This window comes from Amblyomma americanum, chromosome 1 (genome assembly GCF_052857255.1).
Source record: "Amblyomma americanum isolate KBUSLIRL-KWMA chromosome 1, ASM5285725v1, whole genome shotgun sequence".
In the NCBI taxonomy this organism is placed as follows: domain Eukaryota; kingdom Metazoa; phylum Arthropoda; class Arachnida; order Ixodida; family Ixodidae; genus Amblyomma; species Amblyomma americanum.
The window spans coordinates 433,119,022-433,143,461 of record NC_135497.1 but is presented as its reverse complement, the minus strand read 5'-3'; the positions used below and the strand labels follow the sequence as shown (position 1 = coordinate 433,143,461).

Genomic DNA, 24,440 nt, shown 5'->3' with positions numbered 1-24,440 from the left:
CCACTGCAAAAACAGTAACCTCGCCTTCATGGCAGCACACGAGTAAAATGTTTTTTTTTTGGATCCCCTACTCTGTTTTCCTGGTGGCTGACGTGATTTGTGGCCGATGAATATCCTCACAAGGAAGGCACCCGTCAGGGACGGAGCTTGCTAGAACGAGGCAGATCGGTCTTGGAGACAAGGAAGGTTCACGTACTTAGGTTTAGGTTTACATATTAAAGATTCAAAAACAAAATGATAGCCTTCACGCGGCTCGACCAAATGAGCAATCCCTCACCCTGTGCTTGTTCGCTGCTGTCTCATGTGCTGTGGTTCTTCCAAAAGCAAAAAGGAGAGAATGAACACCTATAGTTGTCTTGCCTGCGGCTAGGGAGGAAACTCCGACAGCGCCTTTGTAATCTACTACATGCAGACTTCGGGAGAAGCTCTCTGATTATCGTCATTTCTTCGAAAAACGAGATAGCACTTGCCTCCACGTGAATAGTATCGACAGCGCGGCAGGGATGCCTGAGCGGCTCGGGTTACCAGCGCGGTCCATGGATCCGGAGCCCTCAGAGCACCCAGCTGCCACCCGGCCGCGGCTCTGCAACTTTCGGCGGCTCGCCAAGGAGAGAGCTGAGCTGACCTGCCGATAACTGCAGCGCCTCCTTGTGGGTTGCCCCGCCGGTGCTCTGTTGTCCAGTCACCGCCACAACAAGCGGAGGGCACGCAAGAATGCATACGGTGTGAATATTCAAAATCCGCAAGCTGTTACGTCGTCTCCTGGTCTGCTAAAGCGGCGAACAGTGAATTCCGTAGGCCGACGTGCCCAGACAGAGAATTTACTGGCAATGGCGAAGCCAGCCTCAGAAGACAGGCTGATGGGCTTGTTCCCTTGGGTTGCCGGATGACGCACTATTGAACCCGACAAGACGGTACGAAAAGAACGCGGCGATGCTCTCGTGGCACTGAGCTCGCGGCTACGTAAACTCAGCGCCTGTTTGTGCCCGGCACACGGTCGCCGTCAAGCAGGGAGTGGGGGGGGGGGCACCGGAAACGAGCAGGGAGCGAACACTCCAGGGGGTGAACCTCTGTCACCACCGAAGATAAAAACAACCTGCGGCATTCCTCGGAGGGAAAAAGGAACACAACCACTCCCCTAGACGAACCTGCACATCTTTGTTTTTTTTTAAATTTTTTTACAATAATGTAAGCTTATCTGGGGCTGTTACAGTTGAAACCACTGGTGCACTTTGACGCAGTGAGTGCACTAGCTACGATTCCTTCTGAACGGCTAGAGCATCCTACATCTCATCCAAGCAGCTGTTCATGAATATGTAAAATTTTCTTTGCAGGCTGTCTAGTAATAACAATACAAAGACATTCGGAAGCCTTACAATGGCCAGCATGAGGTTGGGAAGAACGGAACTGAATGCTTCTGTGAAGCGCAAGACCGACGAGTACAGGTGACAACGAAGTGGCGTGCGCCTGCAGTAAGACATTCAATCCGCGGATATTCTGCATAGAGCACTGCCATTGCTACTGAGTCCCCACAGACAACGCTTCAGTTTCCTCAGGGCAATGGTAATTAACATAACGCTCCAGACATAGCTAATCTAAGTTTACATTGAATAATGATGCTCTCCTCCGTATGCACAGAAGCAAACTATAATCAATAGCTGGTTTTCGCAATAAATTGGGCTTGTTTTTCCCGGATATTCGTTTCTATGAACGACCCACTTTATCGACACTTTGACGGGGACATAAGATTCCGTATGAACGGCATATGACTGTATGTAACTGCGAGCCACAACAAGGAAGAGGGTCATTCGGGTTATTCGGGCGGGGATGATAGAACTATATTTACTTCTACTATTTACATTCATTTATCGAATGAGATTACACGGAAGTATAGTTCACGACTCGAAGGAGAAGACACCGATTAAACCTGAGAACGTGCGACTCTGCTTTTCGTTCTTTTTTCGTCCAGACAGCGGACGTATGTGTTAAAATCTGCCCTAATTACGTCCCCTGCTAATGTAGGCTGCTCCAGTTTCCGTCGAGTAGCCGTGTAATGTACCGCGGGGTTACCTTCCCTCAAAATCAAACCAGTAGTACTGACGTAAGGGCACATGTACCGGGCAGTCTTTGTTTGGACCATACGATCTCCGGGGCCTCTTCACTGCATGATGTGCATATTTGTTTGCAGCATTAGACGCTCAAAGTTACCGGATCGGCGTGAGCTACGTGTTTCACGCTCAAGCGCCAGACCTCAGGTAGCCTGTACACCAGTGGGGGAGGCGGGGCTCACTGCCGCAGTATATAGGCGCATTCCTTCCAAGAAGAGTAAAAGGAGCGCAGCGACTGAAAAGACATTACCGCGGTGTCCCATAAAGCTAAAAGAGGGCCGCGGTATCTGTTTTAATGGGAAAACATTGCTAGGCTATGTCGGCACCTCAAGTGTGCGCAAAATGCGTCGCCGGATGTGACGTCATCAGCTGGTGACGTCATGAGTCATGATCTGAAGAGCGGCGTGAAGTATGTAGTCAATGATTAAACAATATCGAGTCAGAGTCATTAGTCATCACTTATTAACAATAGTCATTATTTATAACATAATCAATAATCTTAATTGTTGACCATAATTAACGATTATAATGTGACCCTAATTGATGGTGCTAACTTACACCACTGATTAATGACGGCACTTAATAAGCGTGAACATTGATTTAATTGTGGGGCTAATGTAACGCCTTAAGAGCGTGACGTCATCCATACGTCTGATGACGTCACGCCTACAACCGATCAGAGTACAACAACAAAAAGTACACATTGTCGAGTGGTAGCATCAGATGTGGAAGAGTGGCGGTCGGATATAAAGAAGTGGGTAAGTATGTGTAGAAAGGCGCTGACTAGGAACCACCAACGTCGCGGCAAACGCTATTGCATTCGCATTTCTGCACTGCAGTCTCTGCAGTGATCTCTAAGTTTTTCCAAGCGGTGCAACCGAATACCAAGCGTCACTGCACACCGCGGCGAGGCGCTTGAACGGCGCTTCGGAAGGGGTGTTCATCGGGGTAAACCTCGAAAAATCTCGGACTCAAAATCCGACCTCACTTAACCTCAAACTCACGCTTGAGGTTGAGGTCCGATATTTAGACCTCAATCAAAAATTTTCCGGCTGTCGCCAACCTCACCTCAATCTCACCTCACTCCATGAGGTTGGGGTCAGTTTGAGGCTGAGGACGACCTCATGAGGTTTCAACCTCATGAGGTTGCCCACCTGTGCTTTTCAGTGAGTTGAATAAGATACTTCGCAAACACAGAAAGATTCGCTATTTTTCTTGCTCGGGGTGCGACGTAAAAACACACAAGGACGACGACAAAAATATCTCACTGTCAACTAGATGGCCGCAACAAATTCAGATCCAACCGGACGGCCTGAACAGCTAGGTAGGACAGCCTTAATGCCAACTGAAAATAAATGATAACGCGTGCAGAGTAGGCATGAAAAGTATTGTGGCAAAAAATTACTAGAAAAAATTTAATGCTGGGCTCGTCGTGTAGAGTACATGAATAAGCATGGAATATTTTGCAGGAAACGCGTACCGCATTCCAATACGGCTCTTAGTGGTGGTAGCCGGGTATCGGCAGCAGGTCCTGTGGCTGCTGAATGCACAGCCTCTTTAGCCTGTTTCTTCGATTAACCTCCCTGGCTAACTTCATGGCTTAGAGGGCCCTCCTTTTCTTAGCTGGACAGTGCGCTCGGCCTGGTGGTGGTAGTGGTTTTTTATTAAATTAATAGTAAAAAGGAAGGAAAAGATTTTTGCTAGCCCCGGCATCTGCCATCGATACTGAAGCACCTGAGCTGGGGCAGTGAAATAAAGGATAGCAGGCAGAATGGAGAAATTAAATGAAAGAGGTGAGGGGACAGGAAGAGAGGTTAGGGGGAGAAGTAATATATACACACTATTTACACAATAAGAAATGTGTCCATGTTGTGCGCGTGATTAGTTCATTTCAGAGGTATTAAAGCACACACGCACAGCATTGTGTTGGCTGCAACTGGAGTGGGGTGTCCAGTTATTAATCGTTCAATGTAGAACTCGCGGAGCGTTCGGTCACTGCCTGTAACTACCTGACGGAGAACAGACGGGACGTCAAGCCCGTGTGTTCGAGGAATGCACAGAGGCTCACCAAAGTTCGCTCACGAGTGCGTGCACTGCCCTGCGGCCACAATAGTGTCTTGATGGAGTCTGGTAGTATGCCCTGCGCCCTATAGGCCGCAAGCATATCGCGACGAGCATCGGCGAAAGCGGCACAGTGAAGGAGCAGGTGTTCTAGTGTTTCCACTGCACCGCATTCGTCACACACATCACTCGTCACGATTCTGTGACGCTCCCGTCGTTCCCCTGGCCACAAGCAGCCAATGCGCGCGCGGAGGGTCATTACACGCTGTGACCGTGTAAGTGTGCGACAGCCGGTGATACTGTCGATGCGCTCACCTCCTGCGATGCGTGGGTCGGGGTGCTGCTTTCGGAGATGGTCGTGGGTGGCCGCACGCACGTCCTCCAGCGCAAGGGGCAGATCGCTGGCAGGTAGTTGGTGTGCAGCGGTCGTGAGGTCGTCAGCTTCTTCGTTGCCGGCGATGCCACAGTGACCGGGCACCCACTGTGCACGCACGGCACATCCTCTCTGCTTGAGGCGCTCGATGCGCGAGCGAATTTCCTGCACTAGTGGGGTACCGCGGCCGTTAGATTGCAAGCGGCGGAGGGCAGCGAGGGAGTCGCACAGCAGAGCACTTCTGGGCGGCGGAGGGCCGAGGGTGAGCAGCAGGTCCAGCCCGAGCCGGATCCCCATCAACTCCGCCGTGGTGGAGGAGCCCAGGAAGGTTGCGTGTGGCTGGCTGTGCAGTCGCAGGGCGGGGAGGGTAGCCACCGCAGCCAGGGAGCAGCTGTCGCGGGCCACTGAGCCGTCGGTGTACACTAGGAGATGGTCCGGCAGCTCCTCGTGTATGACGACTCTGGCCAGCTGCTGCACAGCAGATGGGTGTGCTCCGCTTTCCCGCAATGCCGACGATCTCTCGCTGTACCTCCGAGGCAGCTGGCCAGAGCGCGGAGGAGCCGTAGGGGGGTGGGCCTTGTGTCAATTGCTCATACTCTAGCAGCGCCGCCCCCATTCGTGAGCGCGGGTTCGTTCGACCGCATACGCTGCAACAGCGAGCCGCCATCTGGTGCGCGGTGAAGCCGGTCGATGTGATTCAGTGCCCTGCGCGTTGCTTGGAGCTCAAGTGGCCACGCTCTTGCCACGGCCAACTGAAAACTCGGCGCACTGCGAGTTTTTGGGCAGGCCTAGACACACACGCAGGGACTTGCGGTGCTGGAGCTCGAGTTTATTCCAGCACGGCTTGCGAACCGTGACGAGCGGCAGCGCATAGAGTACCACCCCCCAAGCTGCGGCATTATATAGCCGCAGCGCGGCTTGCTGGGAGATGCCCTGGCCTCTAGCGGTGAGCTTGTGCACGGCGGTGGTGATCCTCTTCATCTGCAAACAGGCCTAGGCCGCCGAGGGGAGGAAGGAAAGGCGTCAGTCGATGTCCAGGCCAAGGTACCGCACCGATTTACGCCAAGGAACGGAATCCCGTCCAGTGACAGTGGCGCAAGGTGCGCGCGCGAGCGCGAAACGCAGGCCATGGCCACCGATTTGTACGCGCTCAGTGACAGACCAAGGCCGCGCAAGCTGGCATCGATTGCAGTCAGGGCTGCCTGAACGCACCCCCGCACGCGGAACGCCTCGCCCGGTGGTCCTCGGCACCACAGAGCTATGTCGTCTGCATATATGAACATGTACACATGGTGCCGGCCGCTCGTGGGGAGGCAGGCCGGCACCACCGACATGTCACATTAAACAGAAATGGTGATAAGACAGAGCCCTGCGGCACGCCCACTTCCACCGGGCGAGGCTTGGAGAGCTTACCCCCTACTCGCACGCGCATGGTGCGCCCGCTCAGGAAGCCATGAACGTATCGTAAAAAGCGCCCGCTCACACCAGCCCCCTCAAGCACCGCGAGAATTCGTGCGCGGTGAACGTTGTCAAAAGCGCCCGAGACATCCAGTAGTAGCAGCAGCGCGACCTGGCCTGCCGCCCTGGCATGCTCCAGCGCTGTAACAACGTCCGATATAGAGTCAGCCGTGCACCGCATCCCACGGAAACCCGTCTGCCGCTCGTCAAAGAAATCAGCCTCCGCAGCCCGCTCGTTCAGAGGCTGCAACGCCATATGCTCCATGAGCTTACCTGCCGCCGATGTTAATGCCACTGGCCGGTATCCGCCCAGCTCCCTAGGTGGGTGCTCTGTCTTTCGGAGGGGACAAACGACCGCGGTTCGCCAATCCTCCGGTAGCTCCCCACGTTCCCACACCAGGTTGATCTGCTGCAGGAGGATCTGTCGTTGCTGCGCGTTCAGGTTTCGCATCATCTGGTATGTAACTCCTTCCGGTCCGGGCACCGGTGTGAACGGCGCATCACATGGACCTTCCGAGGCGACGGGCGAGGGACTGGCGTCGCCTCTGGGGCTCTCAGGAGCAGCTATGTTAGCTGCGTTTGCGGTGCTGGGCGGCGCGAACCGATCGGCAAACCGCTCTTCCAACTCTTCAAAGCTGAGCCCGCTGGAGATTGCGAGGGCGGCCAGCGGTTGACGGTTTGCCTGTGGTTCGGTGATGCGCCACAGGGTGTCAAACAGCCTCCGCGAGCTGACATCTTCCTTCATCCTTTGGCACATTGAAGCCCACTGCCGGCGGTATAGCTTGTTGGCGTGGCGGCGCGCTGCCGCGTCCAGGCGGTTGTAGACAGTCCAGTCGGCGGCTCTGTCAGTCCGTCGGGCCCGTCGCTCTGCGCGATCTCTCTTCTCGCGCAGATTGAGCACCTTCATATCACGTGTGGGGCTGCCCTGCCCTTACCTCTGCTCGTTGGGTGGCTGCGAGAGCGCTTCGGACTAGACTTGAAAAGAAATCTGCGCCAGTGGCCGCCGCCTCGTCGACCGCCCGCCTGAAAGCACTCCAGTTGGTAATGGAGTAGGCACGTTTGGGGCGCGCCTCCAACGCAGTGGGTTCGATTAGGATGGAGTAATGATCCGAGCCCCTGATAGATGGTGATCGGCGCGATGTCGCCTCGATGCCTCTGGATGCGAAGGCAACGTCGATGCATGAGCCAGTTGTTCCGCGTCGGCGAAAGGTGGGCTCGCCGCTGTTCAAGGGGGTGAGTCCCAGCTGCGTTGCTGCGTCTTGCAGGTCGTCTCCACGCGCGGAGTGGCGCGCACTGCCCCACACACTATGGTGGCCGTTAAAATCACCACAGATGATTTGGCGCGGGGAACAGCACGAAGACACAGCACGAAAACACAGCGCGTTCTACGCAACAGCTGGACGCACATAAACACTGGCCACCGACGTGTCAACACCACCGACGCGCACTGTCACCACCACGCACTCCTTGGCGTCAGATGTCGCCGCCGCCGAGCCGACGAGGGTGTGCTGGATGTCCTGCCGCACGTATATCGCGCACTTTGATTTCCCGGGGCGATGAGATGTGTCGCAACAGGGCACTGCGGCACAGGTGGGTTCCTCGCACGTGGTGGCTGAGTGGTAGCCAATGTAGCAAGGTAGCCGCATCTGGGGCTCTCCGTCATGTGAACGTACGCACGTCTCCTGCAGCGCGATAACTTCCGGCGAATCCTGTGCGATGCGAACTCGCATTTCGGCGTACCGCGCCGCAAGTGAGTGCACGTTCCACTGCAGGATGGATGGTATGCGAGAGGGAGTCCGGCGGCTAGCCATTATGCTGGCTTATCTGTGCGGGAGCACCCGCTGCTTCTAAGCAAGCCCGGTGTCCATCGGTGCCATCCGGGAAAAGTGCGCTGAGGGCGCGCAACGCCAGCTTTAGGCGCGCGATCTCCGCGTCCCGTGCGTCAGGTTGCTGGACATGAGAAGCGGCCGCAGGCTCGGGCCGCGCTGTACGGGACGCCGGGCAACCGGAACGCCGCTGCCGGCGCTGCCGTTGCTTCGGTTGCTGCTGATGCTGGGGTGCTCCCCTGACGGTCTGCGCATAAGAAAGCGCGCGCGGCGTCTGCTGATGTTGCTGGGCTGGGGTCGCTGTTTCAGCCTGGACGACGGCTCGGACAACCCGCCTGGACATCGGCGCCATGGATGTGGCCATTAAATTGGCTATGTGACGCTCTCACTTCCAGTGCGGGCACGCTGGGTCAATGGCTGCGTGCCGCCCCCCCGCAGTTAATGCAGCGGGGCTTGCTCGCGAAGGTACCAGGCTCGTGCGGCTCGCCGCAGCGCGTGCATCGGACAGGAGCACGACACACCTCAGTGGCATGCCCCAGGCTGGCGCACTTGGCACACTGGAGCGGCCGGGGACGGTAGGGGCGGACAGCGAATATGGTGATGAACGCCGGTGGTGTCGGCGCCGCAAAACGGAGAGCGAGTGTGCTGCCCGACAGAGACGCCGATACCATTGGCACCGTTGACTCCGCCGCCGCCAGCAGCTCCTCCGCCGTTCTTGGCCGTCCACACCGAAGACCAGGCCGGAGCTTTGGTTTTGAAGAGGAGGCTCTTTGGCGCAGACCGGCACACCGCGAATGACGGCTGTGGCTAACAGGGCCTGGAGAGCATCGCTCCTCCCCGCGTCCACTGCCACCACATTCCGCCGCATGTTTACCCGGACGGCGAGGACGCCCAGACGGGATTCGATGTCATCGGCCAGCTCCCAGCCCTGTTCCCTGGTGAAGACGGTCCCTCGGTTCGCCGGCTGAAACACTACCGTCCCCACTAGGCTGGACGGGACCTCAACGGCAACCGCGGCTCGCCCCAGGGCAGCTCTCCGACGCTGCTGCGCTTTGGTAGTGATGGTGCGCCACGGGACCAGGCTGGCCCCAGCATCAGTGCCGCCGCTGTCTGCGGTGCATTGCTGCGGCGCGCCTTGGAGCTGGGCGCGCTCGCTGCCAGCAGACGAAGCCCCAGCCGCAGCCTGGTCTCGTGCGGCGGCATTTGGCGATGTCGCACCCGGTTTTCTTCCGGACGCCGTCGCCCCAGCAGCAACAGCAGCAGGCTGGAGTTGGGCTCCATGGGGCTCGTGCTGGGAAGGCCCTGCGCCTTCGAGTGTGGAGGGAGAGGGAACAGTGAGGGGGGGGGGCGGGGGGCTTCGAGCTTCCCGCTTGGCCACCGCGATGTCCCTGTTGGTTTCCGCATCCCTCTCCTCCTCGGACCCCGTTGAGCGTCGCCGTTTCCTGAGAACAGACTCGTCCATCGGGGTGCACATGTTCTCCTCGGCTGCAGGTGTCCGCGGTGAGCCCGCAGCTGCATCAGGGGGAGAGGGCATCACAGCCGATTCTCCAGGAGTAGCAATGGCGGCAGAAAGCGCAGGGGTGGCCAGAAATGGCAGGGAGGGAATCGCCATGGAGTCCTGCGCCGGCGACACGTCCAAGGTCCCGATGACGGACTCGAGGTTCTCCGAGGTGGTGATGAGCGCCGCCGTCAGGCACCTCACCGTGTCCCGCAGATCAGCGATCTCGGCCTGCATTCGCCGAATGGTGCTGGACGACCTTGCTCTGGATGGCATTCGTCTCCGTGATCGTGAGCGTGAGTGGCCTGCCCGGCGTTGCTCATTGTCACCGCCGAACGCAGGCCGTCGCTCGTTCACGGTGTCTGTGGCCTCCATGGGGAGACCTCGCAGCGCCGCGAAGCCTTAGGCCCAGCGTCCGAAAGAGCGGAGAGCTAAGAAACACGTCCGCTCGCTTCGAGCGCCCGCCGAAGAACGCGCTCGGCCTACCTTGCAGTGCGCTAAGCGTCTCTTGCTGCATTCGCAATGAGACGCACTATAACGGTCATCAGCTCTTCAGCGGCCTCGGTTATCATTTATGGCGCAGACCGAACGGATGAACGATGATTGGTTTCGTTTGGTTTATGAGGCTTAACGTCCCAATGCGACTCGGGCTATGAGGGACGCCATAGTTATGGGCTCCAGATAATTTCTGTCACTTGGGGTTCTTTAACGCGCACTGACATCACACAGTACACGTGGCTCCGGCATTTTGCCTCCATCAAAGTGCCACCGCCGCGGCTGGGATCGAATCGGCGTCTGTCGGGTGAACAGCCGAGCACGGTGACCACAGAGCCACCTCGGTGGCTTGGATGGAAGATGACGACAACGAAAACTTCCAACACCTAACACGAGAGGCTAGCAGTTGAAAGACGCAGCGCAAAAGGCGACTGCGATCGCTGGGTGGTAAGAGACATCGGGACCCGAAGCTGCTCTGCTCTTGACGCCGCCGGTTCGAATCACGCTCGAGGTTGGGGCATGATAAGTATTTTTTACGTAGAAATGCGCTCTGGGGGCCCTGGTAAGCCTAAGAAAGGATGTAAAACAACAACATCGCCGATGTCTTGCACTCTGGCACGCGAACTACGAACTGGTTTGAATCGGCCAAAATAGGCCAGTGGATCATTGACAGGCAGGCTGCGTGAACGCCGAGCTTCCTTGCATTTCACTGGCGAAGCACACCTGCCTTGACATTGCCTTAATTGTAGATGGTGACACTTGAAGTTAAGCAAAGTCAGCATTCATGAAAGAGGTTAGGGCCGAGAACAACGCGCTCTTCTAGAAGCATGCATATTATATCAGGAAGCATGACGCTGATTGCATCAGCGCAAATTTAACTACGCGTGTTGTTGAAGGAATACGTTCTTTAGACAGCATGCGATAGATTTACTGCATGCTTCTGTCTGTCCACTATCTTTGTTCTCGTCGTTGTTTTAGTCATCTGTACGTGTGATATCTGTGTACTGATAACTAAGGTTGTATCTAGGTGTATATATAAATCGCGCTTTGTAAACTTTACCAGGAATTCGGGACAGCGCCCAACCAATGTCGCTAAGTCTGTCAGCCTATCGCACTCAAATGGCAGCTGCTCTTTGATTCTCTTTATTTCTTACGCCACGCATGATGTCCACGCACTGTTTGTGAATATTCAAAGCCACGCACAACGTGGCGGCAGCCAAGGGAGAGAGAGAAAAAAAAACTTTATTGCCGCCAAAAGTTGGTTGATTCAGCGGGACCCGGGTGTCTTCATGTTGAAGTTCCAGGTCTTCCAGGGGTGGTGTCCTTATTCCAGGGTCCCACTGAGTCTTGCTACCTCATACGCATGCTGGACCAGTCCTTTTTGGACCGCCAGCACGGTGCTGGTGAGCAGGCTCTCCCAGTGTTCCGTATTGGGCTCTTTTAGTTTATGGAATGAATATTTGTTTTTACACTCCCATGCAATATGGTATAAAGTGGAGGTGGCTCCACACCACTTGCATGTGTCCGCGTACTGGTTCGGAAACATTTTGTGAAGTATGTGTAAGTTATGAAAGCTTCCTGTTTGCAGTCTATGCCAACCGACTGCCTCAAATTGCGTTAATAGCTGGTGTGGTGGAGGATACGCTATCCTCTGTCCTCTGTAGTGATTTAGGATTTCCGCGTACGATGGTTCCAGCGTTGTGGTGGGCTCAGGGTCACTTGATGTATCTGCTCGGTTGGTAAGCTCGCGAGCTAGATCGTCGGCCCTCTGATTCCCAGTCACCCCGGTGTGCCCCGGTACCCAGGAAATGTTGTGCTGACTTTCTTTGTTCGGGGGTCCCGCCTGGAGGATGATGCGTAGCGCTCCCTTGCTGATCCTACCATTAGTGTAGTGCCTGCATGCTTCTTTGGAGTCAGTGATTATTGTGACCGATTTATTTGTGCGGCGTCCTTCAGATACTGCTAGCGCAACAGAAGCTTCTTCCCCCTCGGATACTCTGCAGCCGCTCTGTGATACACCGGTGACTAGGTCCCCTTGATGGTTCACCACCACCGATACTACTCTGTGTTCCTTCGTATTTCTGTTCCATCGATGCAAAGCCGCATCTGTGTATACTACATTTGTTTTTTTCAGCTAAGTGCTTCTCTACATACTCTGCTCTCGCAGCACTTCTCCCTGCGTGCTGATTAGGGCCCATGTTGCGAGGGATCACTCAGCCTTGGGGGTGCCTTTGGTGTTTCGAAGACCTTGCTGCGTAGGTCCTCAGTCCAAGCGTAGCTGTGGCGTATTGGCACGAAGGCCCTTACGTAGTCGTGTACTCTTCTTCCGCAGTTGGTGGTGGTTAACCCTTCCATGATGGCGTCATGGCTGACGTTATCGAATGCGCCCTTGATGTCCAGTGCCATGATGATGTTCTCCCCTTTTTTTGGGGCGGCTTCTGCGGCTTCCTCCTTGATCTGTAAGAGGATGTCCTGCATCGATCGATTTGTTCTGAAGCCGAACATACTGTGCGGGTACAGATTTTCGCCTTCCAGGTATTGTTGTATTCTCCTTGTGATGTCTCTGTCAAAAAGCTTTCTTTGGCACGACGTGAGCGAGATAGGGCGCAAATTGTTCATCTCCAACTTCTTGCCTGGCTTGGGAATCATCACAACTTCTGCATGCTTCCATTCCCATGGCAGTGTGCCTTCTGTCCACAGTGTATTGAGGTAGTCTGTGAGTCGTATCACCACTTCATCGCCAAGGTTGCGAATTAACGAGTTTCGGATTTTATCGGCTCCTGCTGCTGTGTTTCTGGTAACCGCGCTGATGACCGCATAGACCTATTTCTTGGTTATCGGCCTGTCGAGGTGCGGGTTCTCCTCCCCTTGATATTCTCCTTGGTATCTTTGCGGCTTGTCTGTGCCATAGCACTTCTTCTTGACCGCCTCCAGGATCTCTTCATCGGACTTTTTGCTGTTGTGGACCAGCCTCTGGATTGCTTTTCCACTTTCTGCTTTGGTCTTTGTTGGATACATGAAGGCTTTGAGTATCCTCCACGTTCTGGCCGTACTAAGGGTGCTGTTCAGAGAGCTGCTAAACTGCTCTCACCCCTGTCTGGCCAGGTGTGCCGCATACTCCTCTGCCTTCTTGGTGACCTCTGCGATCTTGAGTCGTAGCTTCCTGTTAAGCTTCTGTCTTTTCCATCTCTTTGTGAGCTCTCGCCTTTCTTCCCATAGCCCAATCAGCCTCGGATCCACTTCCGGTGTGACTTCCGTTCTATCTCTTGCGTGTTTTGTTCCTGCAACTCTTTCAGCTGCTTGCTCCATTCCTCTATTTAGGTGATTGCGCCTTGCATCTGCTTACAATCGCCCCGAAAAGCGTCCCAGTCTGTTTTGTGGGCGGTGACAATTTTGTTTTTAGTATTTTCTGCTTCAAGAGTGACCTTGATTACATAGTGGTCACTTCCCAGGTTCTCCAGCAAGTTCTCCCACTCGACCAGCCGCACTCTGACAAAAGTCAGGTCAGGGCACGTGTCTGGGCTAAAGCTGTTCCCTAGTCGCGTTGGTTGGTTCTCATCTGTTAGTAGGGTGCAGTTTGCATTTTCCGTGGCTATACAGATTAGTTGTCCTTTTTTCTCTGCTTTCTGGTAGCCCCAGCTGGGGTCTCTCGAGTTGAAGTCTCCCGCGATAAGCAGAGTGTTGTATTTAGCTAGTCTTCCCACCTCAATGAAAAGCTTATTGAAATTGCATCTCTTCTGTCTGGGTGGGCTATATAGGTTTACTATGAAAGTGATTTTGCCTTTATGCTTCTTTTTGGGAATAACCTCCGTTATAACGTGCTCTATCGCCGTGTCCTCAATTTCGTCATGCGCTATGGTGACTTGGTTGTTGTTAATTAGAGTTGCCGTGCGTCCATTTTCCTGGCACTGGTATCCTTTTAAAACCGGAGTTATATTAGTTTCTTGTAAGAGAATTAAATCAGGCGGTGGAGCCCTGCGTGTATATGAATTGCTGCAGTAGTCCCTGCTTGCGCCGGTAACCCCGACAGTTCCACTGCCACATATATAGTTTGCTGTTGCCTGCCATGTCGTTGTCTTGTTGTTGCTAGTTTGGTTTTCGTTATATTGTTACAAGTGGACGAATCATGAACGAAGAAGTGGCGGTGCGCGGAACGACGACGACGTTGACAGTTGGTAGCTGGGCGCTCGGTTCTGAGCCGAGTGCTGGCCTTCTCAGAGCAGCCGCCATATAGACTTACCGCCGTAACATCCCCGTAACATCTTTTGGTGGAGGTCGAGGGTTCGAGCCGACATGCCGACGACCCGACGAGCCGACGAGACGACGGGCCGAACCGGCGAGATGACTACCGACCCGGCCCCTCCGTCTGCGCCTGCCACGCCAACTGTCATCGTAGCCCACCCTCGCGACCCGGGCACATTCTGCGGTACAGATGGCGTGGACGTCGAGGACTGGCTCTCGCTTTATGAGCGTGTTAGCCAGCACAACAGGTGGGACGCCACGCTGATGCTGGCCAATGTAATATTTTATCTCGCCGGCACCGCACGCGTCTGGTTCGAAACCCACGAAGAAGAGATTGCCACGTGGGATGCCTGCAAGCAAAAGCTCCGCGACCTGTTTGGAAAACCAGTTGGCCGTCAGCTTGCTGCCAAGAAAGAACTTGCAGCTCGCGCCCAAACGGCCACTGAATCATATATTACATACATCCAGGACGTCTTGGCACTGTGCCGAAAGGTCGATCCCAACATGACCGAAGACGATAAAGTAGGCCACATTCTTAAAGGCATTGCCGACGATGCCTTCCACCTTCTTCTCTGCCGGGACTGCTCTACGGTTGACTCCGTTCTGCAGGTGTGCCGACGCTTCGAACGGGCCAAGCACCGGCGCATTGCACACCGCTTCGACCGCCTGCCTAACACAGCTGCCAGTTCCACGTGCGAGGATCTGCCGACATTAAGGCAGCCTTCCAACCCCGACAACGTGACTCGCATCGTGCGCCGTGAACTGGAGGCGCTGGCTCCTGTTACGCCCAACGTGCCCTTGTCGGACAACACCCTGGCCACAATATCCCTTATTCAAGCTGTCGTCCGCCAGGAGGTCGCCAACTTGGGTTGCCCTCCAGCCATCGTCCCGTCGAACCTCGGAGTGCGAGCCCCATCTCTCCCGTGGTCGCTACTGCTACGGCCCGCCACACCTTCGTCCCACTTTACACAAGGTATCGCAATCTGGATGAGTGGCGTACCCCTGACGACCGGCCGATCTGCTTTACGTGCTCGCGCGTAGGCCACATCTCCCGCCACTGCCGCAGCCGTTGGTCCGCACCTCCCCGACCTTTGCCCTACGTCGACCACCGTTATGACTATGGACCCCGCCGCTTCACGCCTCGGAATGACCCACCCAGCGCCGAGTCCACACCGCCTCCTCGTAGAACCAGCCGCTCTCCCTCCCAACAGCCCACCGTTCCCGCTCACCTCTTCCGCACCGCAGTTACTCACCGTCCTCTGCAGGCCGCTTCGCGGGAAACTAGCCAGTGCAGCTCCCGGAGGTGATGCTGCATTGGTGCCCCGACCTGATAATCCTCTACTGACCCAGCCTTCGCCCTGTAATCTGCTCGTCGTTTTTGTGGACGGTGTTCCTGTTTCTGCCCTCATTGACACTGGTGCCCAAGTCTCGGTTCTTAACTCATCCTTTTGCCGTCGCCTCAAAAAAGTTCAGACCCCTGCCGCTTCGCCCACCGTTCGCGTTGCCGATGGCAGCACTGCTGCCGTCACTGGCCTGTGCACTGCCCGCGTCACTCTTGCCCATCGTCACATCCCAGTTTTGTTCACCGTCCTCGAACACTGCCCTCACAATGTGATCCTTGGTCTAGACTTTCTAACCGCTCACTCTGCCCTTATCGACTGCTCCAGCGGTCTTCTACGATTGGACCTGCCTCTCAGCTCAGCCGACATACCCTCAAGCTCCACGCCCCGCCTTCGCTCCACCGAGTACGCTCGCCTGCCCCCCGACTCTGCCGTTTATCTGCCTATGTCTCCATTTCCTGCGGTTCCTGATGGGGATTATCTTGCCTATCCACTCGCCGATGTCGTTCTCTCCCGCAATGTTGTTCTTCCGCACCTCATCGTGACCGTCACCAAGAATAGCACCTCCCTTCCTGTCCTCAACTTCAGCTTGTCACCACAAGTTCTTCCTGCAGGCATATCACTTGCTACTTTGTCTTCTCTCACCGACTGTACCGTCACTGCTCTCTCACCTGGACCGCCTTCTACTGTCTCTCAAGCGGCCGCCATCCCGGCCAACGTTCCGCAATCCATTTCTGCGATGATTGCTTCTGACCTGAGCCCCGAGCATGCACAGGATCTTCACAACCTTTTGGAGTCCTACTCCGACATTTTTGACTTCGCTTCTGCTCCTCTGGGTCAAACGTCGGCAGTGACTCACCGCATTGACACCGGCGATGCCAGACCTATCCACCGGAGGCCTTATCGTGTGTCGCTACCAGAGCGCCAGATCATCCAGCGGGAGGTGGACAAGATGTTGGCCAACGATATCATCGAGCCTTCAAACAGCCCTTGGGCATCTCCTGTCGTGCTCGTGAAAAAGAAAGACCAAACTTGGCGGTTTTGCGTCGACTATCGTCATCTCAACAAGGTCACGAAGAAAGACGTCTATCCCCTTCCGCGCATAGATGGTGCCCTGGACTGTTTACATGGCGCCCGCTACTTTTCTTCCATCCACCTTCGTAGCGGGTATTGGCAAATCTCTGTTGACGCAAGAGACCGCGAGAAAACAGCTTTCGTCACCCCTGATGGCCTTTACCATTTTAAGGTCATGCCCTTCGGCCTTTGTAACGCCCCTGCCACATTTGAACGGATGATGGACTCGTTACTCCGGGGCTTCAAGTGGACGACCTGCCTTTGTTACTTAGATGATGTAATTGTTTTCTCGCCCTCTTTTGAAACCCACCTGCTTCGCCTTTCGTCCATCTTGGCACTTTTCCGCCGCGCAGGTCTTCAACTCAACTCAAAAAAATGTACTTTCGGCCGCCGCGAACTCAAGGTCCTCGGCCATTTGGTGAATGCGAGTGGCATACAACCTGACCCTGATAAAGTTCGTGCCGTCAGTGCTTTTCCCTGTCCCCGCTCGCCCAGTGATGTCCGCAGCTTCATCGGTCTCTGTTCCTACTTTCGCCGGTTCGTCCCGAACTTCGCAGCCGTCGCTCGCCCTCTCACCAATCTGTTGCAGAAAGGCGTTCCTTTTTCCTGGGGCCCAGAGCAGGCTACTGCGTTCTCCAGCCTTATCGCCGTCCTCACCAACCCTCCTGTATTGGCCCATTTCAACCCGTCTGCCCCGACTGAACTTCGCACCGATGCCAGTGGTCACGGAATTGGCGCCATCCTTGCTCAGCGAGAACGCGGCCAGCACTGCATGATTGCCTACGCCAGCCGTCTTCTTTCTTCCGCCAAGAAGAATTACTCCATCACAGAACGCGAGTGCCTGGCTTTTGTTTGGGCCATTGGAAAATTCCGCACATACTTGCTTGGCCGCCCATTCACTGTTATCACCGACCACCACGCCCTGTGTTGGCTCTCATCTCTCAAGGACCCTACTGGCCGTCTTGGCCGGTGGGCATTGCGATTGCAAGAATACACCTTTTCCGTGGTTCACAAGTCCGGTCGCCTCCATCAAGATGCAGACTGCCTGTCCCGCTATCCCGTCGATCCTCCTTCTACAGACTGTGAGTCGGATGCCTGTGTCCTCTCCATCTCCGACCTCTCCCACATTGCCGACGAACAGCGCTTGGACCCCACCCTCACCTCTCTCATCGACCGCCTCAGCACCGACCGCCGCGACACTTCTCTGGCCCGGTTTTTGCTGGACGGGAACACGCTGTACCGCCGCAACATGCGACCTGATGGCGCTGAGCACTTGCTCGTTGTTCCCCGCCACCTACGGTCCACTATCCTCGAACAACTGCATGACGCACCTACGGCTGGTCATCTTGGTGTTTCCCGTACGTACGACCGCGTGCGCCGGCGTTTCTTCTGGCCTGGTCTGTACCGCTCCGTCCAACGCTACGTCGCCGCTTGCGACGTCTGTCAGCGCCGAAAGAAGCCCGCTGTCCTGCCGTCTGGACACCTGCAGCCGATCCCCATCCCGACCGACCCGTTTTCTCGTGTTGGGCTAGATTTACTTGGGCCCTTCCCGGAGTCCTCCACGGGTAACAAGTGGATTGCCGTCGCCACCGATTATGCCACGTGGTACGTGATCACTCGTGCCATTCCAACCAGCTGCGCCACTGACGTCGCTGACTTCCTTCTGCACGACGTCATATTACATCATGGCGCTCCCCGTCAGCTCCTTACCGACCGTGGCCGCTGCTTCCTTTCCTGAGTTGTTGACGAAGTCCTTCGTTCGTGCTCCGTTCGTCACAAGTTCACCACTGCTTATCATCCTCAGACGAACGGCCTTACGGAGCGTCTCAACCGCACGCTGACAGACATGCTCGCCATGTACGTATCTGACGACCACCGGGACTGGGACATAAGCTTGCCTTTTGTCACCTTCGCCTACAACTCTTCGCGCCATGATACCGCTGGTTACTCGCCCTTCTATCTTCTCTTTGGACGAGACCCCTTACTGCCCTTCGACATTCTGCTGCCCACAGCTGGCCCTGTCACTACATATGCGGGTGACGCTATCGCCCGAGCAGACGCCGCCCGCCAGGTTGCTCGACACAAGCTCTCCGCCTCCCAAGAGGCTCAAAAACACCGCTACGGTGGCCTGCACCGTGATGTGCGATACCCTGCCGGATCTCTCGTCCTGCTGTGGCTCCCATCCCGTCGTGTGGGGTTATGTGAAAAACTTCTGCCGCGCTACACAGGTCCTTATCGTGTATTACGGGCAGTGACCGACGTAACGTATGAAATCACGCCGCTGCACCCAAAGTCGACGTCCGCTCCACTGAAGTCCGAAGTCGTTCATGTAGCTCGCCTCAAACCCTATCACCCACCATCGACATCGCACGCCTAACACGCACCGGGACGTTGCCTTCAGCCGAGGGAGATAGTGTTACAAGTGGACGAATCATGAACGAAGAAGTGGCGGTGCGCGGAACGACGACGACGTTGACAGTTGGTAGCTGGGCGCTCGGTTCTGAGCTGAGTGCTGGCCTTCTCAGAGCAGCCGCCATATAGACTTACCGCCGTAACATCCCCGTAACAATATAATATAATTGGTATTTTGGGGAAAGAAAATGGCGCAGTATCTGTCTCATATATCGTTGGACACCTGAACCGCGCCGTAAGGGAAGGAATAAAGGAGGGAGTGAAAGAAGAAAGGAGAAGAGGTGCCGTAGTGGAGGGCTCCGGAATAATTTTGACCACCTGGGGATCTTTAACGTGCACTGACATCGCACAGCACACGAGCGCCTTAGCGTTTTTACTCCATAAAAACGCAGCCGCCGCGGTCGGGTTCGAACCCGGGAACTCCGGATAAGTAGTCGAGCGCCCTAACCACTGAGCCACCGCGGCGGGGCGCGTTGAAAATTGGTTTTTGGGGAAAGGAAATGGCACACTATCTGTCTCATATCTCGACGGACATCTGAACCTGGCGGTAAGGGAAGGGATAAAGGAGGGTTGGGCAGGGCATGTAATGCGAAGGCAAGATAACCGCTGGTCTTTAAGGGTAACGGAGTGGGTTCCAAGAGAAAGTAAGCGTAGCAGGGGGCGGCAGAAGGTTAGATGGGCGGATGAGATTAAGAAGTTTGCAGGCAAAGGGTGGATGCAGCTGGCAAAGGATAGGGTTAATTGGAGAGACATGGGAGAGGCCTTTGCCCTGCAGTGGGTGTAGTAGGGCTGATGATGATGATGATGATGAAAGGAGGGTCTGAGAGGGTTTGAGAAATCTTTCGTTTAAAAGCCTATCCCGGGCTTCGCTTGTAATTTTTAGAACAGTTTGGCTTTTGATATAGCTACGGAATAACTGGTGTTCCTGCTGTTGCTGCTGCATTTGCGACTGAATTTGTGATATTTGATTTTGTATGCTGCGTGGAAGGTTTTCCATGCCGTTCTCTGCTTTACCTTCGATGACGACTGGTGGGGGAGTTGGACTCCGTGGTAGCGTTGATACGCGCACCGCGGTGCCTGTTCTAAGAGCCTGCTGCTCACTGATGTATTCCCTCAGTCTTTCTTTGAGCTTCTTGTTTTCCTCTCTAAGGAGCTCTAGCTCTTTCTTAATCTTTTTGATTTCCTCTTTGTCATCATTATTGTTTTGCCCATTTTGCGGAAAAAGTGATTTGGGAGGGCCTGCTCCCCAGCTCACCTTAACGCCGCACTTGGTCTGCTTCTGCTGTTGTTGTTTTGGTGGTGTCCCGTGTTTTTGGCCTAGGGGCGGGAGGACTCGTCCCTGGATCCTCCGCTGCTGCCGCTGCGACCCCGGCTCCAGCTCTGGCTGCGCGGACGGAAGGCTACCTCGTCCTGGTTGCGAGGATGACTGCCACTCCTGTCCCGCTCCGAGCTGAGCCATCTCGGCCGGCGTCTCTTGCTGCGGCTACGACTCCTTCTCTGCTGCAGCGCCCCTTGTGGCGGGCGCCCTCTCAGCTCTGCAGCTGACTTGAGTCTTTGTTTGCATTCCCTTGCGCCGGTCAGGTGCTCGCCTCCACAGACCATGCACTTGACATTGATATTCTTCCTTCGGGTTGCTTGCTCCGCAGCGCCTGCAGGTTTTTGCGCTCAGTGTCGGGAATACATCCGAGCGATGTCCTTGCATGCCGCATACGAAGCAGTACTGCCTCGTGGGCCTGTAGGGGTAGGTTTGGTACTCTCCCGAACAAAAGAGGACCCGTTTAGGAATGTTAGGTTTCACAAAGGAAAGTAATGCCGTCTCCGAATTACCTAGCATTCGTGCCGCTACAATCCTGTTGTCCTGCGTTCTCAATCTGAGCTGCGATTGGAGTTCTTCCGTCATGCCTGACGGTAATCCGTGTATGACTGCCCGTGCGATATCGCTGGGTAGGGCGATATAGGCTTGTACTTGATACGTTGTGCCTTCAAACGGAATGCTCTGGAAGTTTCTTATTTGCTTCGCTGTGCTGTCGTCTGAAGTACTTGCTATGATGATATTCGATCCTGGCCTGAGTCTGACCATGAAGTCTTCTGCCTTGATACTTCTATTGCTCGCTTCTACAATGGCTCTTGTAGCTTGATAGGGCTTCATTCATTGCACCTTAAGTCCACCTCGTGGCCTGATGATGATCTTCATATCGTCCCTGGGTAGCCGGGGCAGCTTCGGCCTTGTCTGCCTCCTCGTCTCCCCCTTTTGTATGCCTTCATTGCCGCTATCCGGTTGCGTCACACCGTCTGCGGCCCCGTTGGATGGCGCCATTTTGCTGTTGTTGTTGCTGATTCCCAGCAGGGGCTGGGCGCTGTCTTTTCTCATCTGCTTTGCCCTCTTTGTCTGTTTCCTGGATTGGTATATTGTCCATCCTGGTTCTGTTTCCACGGCCCGCCTGCTAACGCTCATCGCGTTCTCTTGTTGCGTGGTCTTTGCTTTTTTAGCTTTCATGGGTCCGCCGTCCGGTCCCGCGCCGTTGCACGTGGTCGTCGGCGCGATCTCCATTTCCTGGTAATTGTCTTGTTCCTGGATAAATCCAGGTTCCATATTGCTTGCAGTAGGGTTATTGTGTGTCCTAGTCGCCATTATCACCGATCCGAGGGCTTCCGGTCCGGCGGGGCGCCCCTGTGGGCTCCAGGGTGGTTAGGCCTAACCGTTAGGCCTAACTACCTGCCACGTGGTCTCCGCTTCTATCCTCAATATAAGTCCGAAATTTGGGCCTACCGGGATGAATTTGGTGTCCTCGTGGTCCTGGTGACTTGTTCTCGATTCTCCCGAAAATTTGGGTGGCCCGATGATTAGTCGAGTTGGAGTTGCGTGTATTCGCGGAGCCCATGCGACACACGTCCGCACGCCTCGCGAGTTCGAGGAAGTTGCCCAGCTAAGGGAAGTAGAAGCGATAGTGTCGAATTTCTGGTAATAGATTAGCATGCCGCACTCAGTACAAAGAGCGCTAGATAAACCATATGAATAGCAGTTCAGCATGGGCTCAACAGATGCCAACACTGTGTAGCACAAAATACTAGCAGCGCAGGGACGATGCTAAGGAACAAGAGATGCCAACGAAGCTCTTAGTATCAACTGAACAATTATTGCGCTTAGGAAGTCGGCATATTTATACCCGGAGGGTAAGAAGAACAGGAAGTGCATAGGCGAAACGTAGGCAAAAGAAATAGTCCTGATTGAGCAACGATTAGTGCACGTTCGAGATATTGCACCTATTTTGAGTGTAGCCCAATCGACAGGATGTCGCCTTCCTCGAAGCTCTCACGAACGCTTCAAAACTTTCCCTGGCCATTTGCTTCCGATACTTCAAGATTCATGCCATTTACTTCTGGTACTCCTTTAAGATTCAGCGAGGTTGAAATTTTGGGGTGCATCACACTTTAGACTACCACTACCAAGCTAGAAAGCTATCCTTTAAGCAAGTACGCGTGCTTCCTTAACTGGTCATTGAAACATCGCCCCAGCTCATGAGAAGAGGGGTAAACAGTTCGCGTATGGCAGGCAATGAATCGACGGGAACGCTTCTTACCGCAAGTTTTCTGCAGGCACTTCTCTTTCTTACCTACTATGATCATAGTTCTGTAGGAGCCTAGCACAATACTGTAACTTTATCCTTCTTTATGATCTTCTTGATGTTATAGGACAGATTGTGCATGCATGGAGTGACTATAATTAATAATTGGTTTTGGGGGAAAGGAAATGGCGCAGTATCTGTCTCATATATCTTTAGACACCTGAACTGCGCCTTAAGGGACGGGATAAAGGAGGGAGGGAAAGAAGAAAGGACGAAGAGGTGCCGTAGTGGAAGGCTCCGGCATAATTTCGACCACCTGGGGATCTTTAATGTGCACATCGCACAGCACACGGGCGCCTTAGCGTTTTTCCTCCATAAAAACGCAGCCGCCGCGGTCGGGTGGCTGCGTTTTTATGGAGGAAAAACGATAGGGCGCCCGTGTGCTGTGTGATGTCAGTGCACGGTGACTATCGTTCGAGATTTCAGTGTTCCAGATTATTGGCGGTCAACTTTTCTTTCCTGTTTAATTTGCCAGGGTTTCACAATCGGCTACGCGTGTCAACGAGCGCTCAGAAAAAGCAGCCTCCCTAATTCAGGCAAATGCACTGCATACAGCCATCCTTTGTGAAGAAGTCGCACATTTTTTTCTAATGATGGTTCCAGACCCGCCTTAGTTGTGCCTTCTTTGACGGACTTGAATGGGCCTATTGATGTGAGAGAAGGGATTTTGAAGGGTGTCCTAGAAGAAAGGTCTAGACGAGACGTAGTTTGTCGTTAACAGCCACTTAAGTCGACGACTCCACACTATTAAATACCAAAAAAAATACATTTAAAATGCTATCTACGGTCGGTTGCACGCCTGCAGATACGACAGCAATGATAAATGTTTTCTACAGATGTCTGCAGCTCAGCGTTGCACCGTTGCGTGCGGTGAGCGTGGTCCGAGGACTCTACTTGTTTTTGTGAGACACTGCAAAAATCCCGCGTATTAACAGCTGCAGACAGATGTGCGGACGCGAAGCCTACCGCCTCTCCCCAATCGGTCGCGTTTAGCATTCCGAAGTGATGAGGTTATCACAAGCAACGCATGCATTGCCATCTGGCAACTTAGGATACGACTTGTTTTCTTTCTGTGCTTTCAGAGGCCCTGGTGTGTGTCCCCAAGCCGGCCAGCGCCCTCGAGGACCTCGATTACAAGAAGGTTCGTGCTCTGTCACTTTCTCCAGAGAGGGGCAACAAGCGTGAAATGTGCACACCGAGGACACGTTGTGCAGCTAGCAGCTTTCCTTGTGAACGCAACTTGGCCGAACTGATCTCTCGAGATCGATCCTTGGTTGTAGGCGGGGATGCGTTAGGAAAGTAGTCCATGTAGCGATCTCCTGCGCACGAAGTGTTGGAAAAACCGAGGCCCCGATATACCAGAGGAGGCGTGACTGGGACAGGTGAAAAATGAGAATGTACTTTCATTAGAGAATAGGGTGTGAGTGAGTTTCGGCGTCATTGTGCCTCCAGCCCAGGAGATACTTTCAAGGAAAAAAGTCCGTAAAAAAAACGTTTTGCCGCTTTTCGCGTTCGTTGTGACATTTAGTCAGCCTCGCTGTAGCAAGACGTTTTACAACGAAGCAATCGATATAACAAAAAAAAAGTATTCCTCTTGGAATCTTCAGTAGAAGACAATTCATTTGATACCTCGTTTTTAGGAAGTAAACTTTTCATACGACGGAATAAAACGTTCCTCAGATATCCTTCGCTCGAAAGGGGCCTTCTTTACAGGAGTGCGCTTCACAGATCGCTATAAATACGCCTTCTTTCGGCTTCGCTAATGCATGCCTTTCCAATCAACGCATTAAGGAGCGCTAGCTACGGTGTCATAAGTAGTGAATACATTTAATAGCTGTCCGCGTAAACCGCTCTGTCTGCAATTGCTGTAAGTGCACACAAGGCAGTGCATCTAACTGTTTAGCGAATAAACAATCTGCTTACGAAT

General features: G+C 54.3%; 1 protein-coding gene across 13 annotated transcripts in view; it reads left to right on the top strand.

The window, feature by feature from the left end:
* The window catches only part of LOC144115886 (papilin-like), a 321,379-nt gene that overhangs the window by 38,766 nt on the left and 258,173 nt on the right, over positions 1–24,440 (top strand). For all 13 annotated transcript variants that reach the window (XM_077650507.1, XM_077650503.1, XM_077650504.1 and 10 more), the window contains exon 2: positions 23,596–23,654. In XM_077650507.1, the coding sequence (XP_077506633.1) occupies positions 23,596–23,654 (59 nt within the window). The remainder of the gene's footprint in view (positions 1–23,595; positions 23,655–24,440) is intronic.